At 35.1% G+C, this 7,298-nt stretch overlaps 1 protein-coding gene across 1 annotated transcript in view; it reads left to right on the top strand.

The window, feature by feature from the left end:
* Positions 1–7,298, top strand: part of LOC117179428 (transcription factor Dp-1) — a 175,240-nt gene that overhangs the window by 21,829 nt on the left and 146,113 nt on the right. Inside the window, exon 3 of the mRNA XM_033371200.1 lies at positions 680–746. Coding sequence (XP_033227091.1) covers positions 680–746 — 67 coding nt within the window. The remainder of the gene's footprint in view (positions 1–679; positions 747–7,298) is intronic.

Here is a 7,298-nt window from a genome sequence, read left to right as displayed (position 1 = left end):
AAGAGGGAGCTCTTCTTAATATTTTGACACCAAAATCATGTCGATACACCTTGCCGACTGCGAGTAAAGCCACCCACGCTTTAACTTGACAGACTGTATAATTATACGGTGGTCCATTTGATGCATAGGAAAAAAGTTATAGGCGCTGTAAGTTAAAAAAAATTCGTGCTTCAATTTTCGCTTTTTTGCGTTAAACTTTTTTTTGGAGCATCTAAGACAAAAAATCTTCCTCATAAATTTAAAGAAGAACGTTTTCTGCGTATTTTCAAAAAAATTATCCTGATAGCTCCTTTAGGCGCCCGCCAATCCTTGGTCTCCCTCTCTCTCTCTTTTTCTATACTCATGACGTAATTCAACTGCACTAACATAAAAGCAAACAATTCATTTTTAACAAATAAAAACGAATTTTCGACAAAATGGTTCAATTTTCAACAACAAAAATGATTTTTTAAAAATACAATTTTTAACTGAAAAGTTTAGTTTATACTTAAGTTTTCAGTCAAAACAACTACTCAGATTTTACCTAATTTTGTTTCAATTATGCGATCGAATACTAATGTATATAAATAAAAAAAATTCGAAATGTCGCTCAGTAACTGAGAGAAACGAAAGTTCCAGCCACCTTCTCGAAGCAAATACAGAATATATTTCATGACACTGTAATATATTTTACGTTAAGGTCCTGTCTTCTGGAACACAAGTCTTAAGAACAATTAGTCTACAAAGTCCTTCATCTCCAGCTCAACGTAAGTGGTAAAAAGAAAAACAATATTTATGAAAATACATTTTACGTGCATATTTGTCACATTTTCAGTGAATGGCGAGTGGAAAAAGTATGAAAAATACGTTGACGTGGTTTATGAAGCGCTCTGGTTAAATGAACTTATTATTTTGGCAATTATATGAAGGCCCATTCTATCCGCGAACGGGAAAGGTATCCCGTTTCTTCCTGTATGATAATTTTGGCGGTGGTGGAGGTGTTTTCGAAAGGTCCCCGATACATGTAGTTATACGGAGTTTCTATTCGCACCATTAATGTTATGAGAAAAATTTGTATTTGTACCACTATTGAGACGAATTAGTTACCTCGCATTCTCCTGTCTTTTTACATCAAGTAATTTCTCGTATTCTCTCTTCCTTTCATTATACTCCTTTTTGTCTATCTCTCCTCTTCTCCAATTCTTTAACGACAACTTCATGCACTCTACATATTTTACATCCCGCCATCCTCTTTTCCCCCATCTTTCTTCGTCACTTGGCCTAATTTCTTTAACTAACTTCCCTAACCGCCCCCTCATCTTACGCAACATTTCATCCACGCTTCCCCCATCTACAATCGCGACATTCTTTTCTTAAATTCTTTCCCTATATTCTCTTAGTTTATCCACTCCCCATTTACCTTTTTTTGTTCCTGTAGCCCCCTCCTTCTACCTTCCCTCTCTTACCCAATTCCCGCTTTTAGTTTAAACTAAAAGATTAATTTACTACCAAAAAGAGACAAAATTTTAAATAAAATTCAAGAGTTCGTTCTACAAAAATTAAAGTTTCAACTAAAAAAGATGAATTTTTAAACAAAAGTTTAATTTATTACAAAAAAATACGAGTTTTTCAATAAATTTCAAGAATTCTCAACCAAAAATTTAAATTTTTAAGAAAGAAAATTTTTTATTTTGAAGAAAGTAGAAAGGAAGTAGTAGTATTTTGAAGCAGTAGTATACAAAAAGATTAATTTACTACCGAAAAAGACAAATTTTGAATAAAATTCAAGAAGTCTCAACCAACTGCAAAGTAAAAATCAAGTAGATGTCATTTTTGCAGACTTATCAAAGGCTTTTGACAAAATAGACCATGAGATTACCAAGAGAAAACTAGCTCAGACATACCTACCGACAAACTTAGCAATACTATTGTCAAACCATCTAGAGAATAGGGAACATAGAGTTCAACATGGTGGAACTGCATCTGATTCTTATACACCTTCATCTGGAGTACCTCAAGGGTCAAACTTAGCGTCTCCAATTTTCATCTTATACATTGACGATATGGTTGAAAACATTAAATCGTTTATTCTGATCTTCGTGGATGACATTAAACTTTGTAGGATAATAAAAATTTTTAACTATCCTGAAATTCTTCAGGAAGATTTGGAAGTCATAGTAAAATGGTGTAAAGAAAACCGATTAACAATCAATGCTATGAAGTGCAATGTAATGTCTTTTCATATAAGAGAGTCAATCATACGTTTTGAGTATAAAATTGTGGAAACAGCGACAATGAAACAATGAAACTAAGAGCTGAAAGCCTAATTCATATTTTACACGTTACCGAAAAAACATTCATGAACAACCTACTTCGATACATTTAATATTCGCGCTTTGCAGCATGAGTAAATGGCAAATATTCCAAATTATTTGTGTTTTCAAATTTTTAATTTTAATGTAATTCCATTATTCTATTATTGCTATGTTTAGAAAACTAAACTCAAAACGTATGTAACTATGTATATTTCTTGGTTGCCTACTCATGATTTAACCATGGGCATATGGATGAATAAACAAACAAACCAAGCAAAGATAAATTTTGTTACGAAAACAATAATTTACTACCAAAACGATGAATTTTCAATAAAATTGTAAAAGCCATCTATTAAATCACATTTTAAACTTTAAAACCTATCTGTAAAATTTTTCACCAAAAAGAAACTTTTTTGAAAATTTTAAAATAAATTCGATTTAAAATAATAAACACAATTTTAAATGCCTAAATTAGTAAAAATAATTAAAAACATGATATTATTTTATTTACTGAATACTTATTTTATTTTTCAACTAATTTTCAGAATATATTAAAAACCATCAATGTATCCGTTCAATAAATTACAATATAATTGCTTTGATTTCAAATCGTAGATTTCAAATTCTTTATGTCTTACGGTCCAATCGTCTCAATTACGCGCTTCCACATCAGTGGTTTTCAATGGAAACTTGCCTATCACATCATCGTTCATTACGTATTCCTCATGTATTTCTAAAACTGTCAATTTCTGTTCGTCCGTCCTAACCTACGCCAATTTTTTTTTTCTCGTACAATTTTAAAAAATGTAGGGTAATCGATTGAAGTCTCAAAAATTTTTTTGAGACTTCAAAAAAATGACTAAATTTTAATTAATTTCTTTAAACTATTGACTCAAATGTTCCTTTTTTTATTTGACTGAAAATTGATCTGTTTGACTATTTAAACTACTATCAACTCAGGTAACAATGTATTCAAATCTACGTAATTATCTATCATATTTGTTCGCACTAATATTACTAATTTTTATTATAATTATTTAGCTTTAAGAACCTTTGAAAAAGGTACGCTTGTGTACTGAAACATCAGGAAGTTTTGAAAGGAGTTTTTTCTATTAAATAAATATCTGAGTTTCGAAGAACATGTTTTTTTGACTCATATTTATTTTTTCGATTTACGATTGAACCGTAAGACATAAAGAATTTGAAATCTACGATTTGAAATCAATAAATATCAACGGTCGAAGAAAGGATTGATTTGTTTCATCAAATCATTTTACAATATAATTGCTGTTAAGTATTAAATAGTAAATAAAAAAATTGTATTTTGTAACATTTCAAATAAGCGCGTGAATGGCAGCTAATGAAGCCCCTTATGCGTAGTAAGGCAGAGTGCCCGTGTTGGGAGCACTGAATTCACAATTAATAGAATAGAAAGAAAAGAGATTGAAGAAAGAAAAAGAAACATAGTGCTAAAGGGTATAAGATTAGAGGGGAAGGAGCTAAAGGAAGGAGTGGAAGATGTACTAAAATGGATTGATGCCAAGGTAGAGCTAAAGGAAGTGTAAGAAGGGAAGAGGGGAGAGAATGGTACTGGTCAGACTAAAGAAATGGGCACATAAGAGGGAAGTAATGACAAAGAAGAGGACGTTATATGGAAGATCGGAGAGAATAGTGGATGATTTTACATGGGTAGAAAGGAGGATGCAGTATAAGTTAAGGAAAAAAGCGGTGGGATTGGGATGAAGAAAGGGAAGAGGTAGTAAGAAATGAGCTGCAGGGAAACTATAAGAGGAAGGAACGGGAGATAGGAATATAAGAAATAGTAAGAAGGAAAAAGAAACGAAAAACGCAAGTAGGGAATATTGGAAGATATGTTACTGAAATATAGCAGGATTGGAGAGAAAGGATAGGGAGTTTATGAGAAAGTTGACACAATGGGATGTAGTCATACTGATGGAGACGTGGCTACATGAAAAGGGATGGGAAGGAGTAAGGGGAAAGTTACTAAGAGGTTACAAATGGCAAGTGTAATGGAGAAAGAGAGGAATTAACAAAAAGAAGGATTAATAGTAGAAGAGGTAAAGATAGGAGGAGAGAAGTGGAAGGCAGTGGGGGTTTAAGTGTGCCGTGATATACAGGAGAAAGCAGAGGAGATGAAAGAAATGATTGAGGAAAATAAAGAAGAGATTAGGCTTATAATATGTTTGGATTTCAATGCGAGAAGTTGGAATGGTTTATCTTGAACGGAAATATAGAGGAAGGTGAGAAATGAGAATATACACGCTCATGAGGTGAAAGGGGAACGATAGTTGATAATGTGATAGTGGATGATGAGGTAAGAGAGAAGGTCAAATTACTAGAGTTACTTATTATACTAAGGAACGGGGATTGATCCAGGGAGGCAAAAGAACAGCTTAGAGAAAAGGCGGGAAATATACAAATGAGAGAAAGTGGAAAAAAGAAATGGGGAAAAATATAATGAAAAAAAAAAGTTTATACTGAGTTGTGTGATAAAAAGAAATAGGAAAAGGACGGAAGAAGTGGTATGGAAGGTAGTTAATAAAGAAAGAAAGAAAAGAAAAAGAGTAAGCCAAGATGTTGAAATGGTAGAATGGAAGAAATATTTTTTGAATTTACTAGGAGGAGTAGGGAGAAAAGTTAAGAAGTGAGGAAAATGTGGTGGAGATAAGATTCCAAATGAAGTATGGAAATATGGGAGAAGGAACTGGAGGAATGGGCATGGAGAATGTGTAATCGAGTATGGAGAGGCGAGGGGTGGCCATAATCATGGAAAGAAGGAGTGGTTATACCCATAGTGAAGAAAGGCAAACGAGAGGAGGTCAAAGATTATAGGGGTGTGACGCTGATGCCAACACTATATAAAGTGTATGTAACTATTTTGACGGAGAGATTGAAGATAAAAGTTAAAGAAAAAAAGATCGAGCCACTGAATCAGACAGGGTTTAGAAAAGGAATGGGGGTAGTGGACAACATATATATTCTGAACTGTCTAGTAAATGAGAGGATTGAAAGGGAAAAAGGGGCAATGATAGAAACGTTCGGGGATTTCAAGGCGGATTTTAGGCGACCGAGGCGAAATAGAAAATGTTACGGTAAAAAGGGGGATAAGAGAGGGATTAATTAAGAGAGTATCGGAATTTTTTAGACAGACAAGAAGCAGGGTAAAGGTAGGAGAACAAGTAGGGGATAGTTTCTGGTTGGTGAGAGGAGTGAGGCAAGGATGTCCTCTGAGCCCACTTTTATTTAATATATTAATATCAGACTTTGCAGAAGAAATGAGGTGAAAGGTTGGGGAGGAGTTAGGATAGGGAAGGAAAAGATATATACACTGGAATACTCAGACGACTTAGTGTTGATAGCAGATGATGAATAAGGGATGGCGGGATTAATTACAGGATTAGAGAAATATTTAGATGGGAAAACGAGCTCATATAAGAAAAAGGATAAAGAAAGCAGCAGAGGTAATGAAATAGATATGGGGAAAGGAAAAAGGTTACAGAAAATTGGAGGAGGATGTGTTTATTTGATAAGGTCGTATGACCGGTATTAGGTTATGGAGCAGAGATATGGTGCCAGGATATTGGTTGAGAGAAGAAGCGCAAAGGGATAAGTTAAGTATTATAGCGGGAAAGAGGACATGGAAATTTGAGACGAAGCTGAGTGAGGGAAAGGTTGGAAAGTTAGCGAGAAAGTGTTTGATGGATGTAGAAGAGAGGAGAGGGAGGGCGATCAAATTAACAAGATGGGAAGAAGAAAGGAGGGAGTTCTTTAATGCTAGAGAAATAGAATACGGGACTGGAGTAAACTATGAAGAATTGTAAAAAAAGGAGAGGGAAAAACAATTAATAGAAAGGGATGTGGAGAGAGAAGGTGGACAAGAATAGCAAGCTTTAGATTGGGAAACGAGGTAAGAGAGGGGATGTATTGGGAAAAAGATGAGAACAGAAAGTGTAGAATATGTGAATGGGAGGAGGAAACTTGGGAGCATGTATGGGAAAGATGTAGGAGAAGAATGGAAGATAAAGGGAGCTGGTAAGAGAATGTGGTTAAGATTCTAAAAGAGGATGGATTAGGAGAAGAATGGATGAAGGAGTTGGAGGGGGCTAGAGGAGCGAATGAGAGAGAATGAAAGAATGCACGTGAAAAAAGGCAAATAGAGGTATAAAAAAGTGAAAGAAAAAGGAAATGGAAGTCGCTTGGATTAGAGCGTAAAGATTGGAAGCAATGGTGATGTAAGAGTAATGTAGACTAAGATACGTTTGCGTTCTCATGCTCTCTTTCTCTCTCTCTCGCTTTCGTTCGCTCGCTCACTCGTTTCCTATTAAGTCTTAAATTGCGCTATCACAGGAAATGGAGATAAGGAACTAGATAAGATGTTATGTAAATATTGGTAAACAATTTTATATATAGTAAGGATAAGATTATAAAGTATATACATATAAGCGGAAAGATGGTAAGGAATGGAAGTCATGTAAACCTTAGCTTAATGTCGGTGCACGCGGACTACGAGGATTACCGAGGGGTACACAAGCGCCCAATTGCCGGTTGTGACGCGTCTCGTGTTATCAAAACCAAACTCGGTTTTGTACAGTTTCGTATTATGGTTAAGTAAAATAATTAAATTGATCAGATCGTTTGAATTTTTCGAAAAATCTATCTGAAATCTGTCCAAAATCTTTCCGAAAAACACATTTGAAATATTTTTGACATTCGGTAATATAAGCTGTCGCCCGGTATCCCAGAGTCACCATTCTAGACACCTCACCCAGGTGCCATTCAGCTTTCGACACGGTTTTCACCGAACGCGTCCTCGGGTTGCGGATTGAGGTTCACTGTACCAAGGGTTTCTGCTGGATATGGCTATAAAAATAAGGAGGCAGGCGCGGACAATTCTCCAGGGGTGGTCCCGAAGGAATTAACCCCCAAGCGGAGGTGTGAAAACCGTGCCGAAAGCTGAATGGCACCTGGGTGAGGTGTCTAGAA

Source organism: Belonocnema kinseyi, chromosome 9 (genome assembly GCF_010883055.1).
Source record: "Belonocnema kinseyi isolate 2016_QV_RU_SX_M_011 chromosome 9, B_treatae_v1, whole genome shotgun sequence".
Taxonomy (NCBI): domain Eukaryota; kingdom Metazoa; phylum Arthropoda; class Insecta; order Hymenoptera; family Cynipidae; genus Belonocnema; species Belonocnema kinseyi.
Note: the sequence above shows the minus strand (reverse complement) of the source record. Positions and strands in the feature narration are given on the sequence as shown.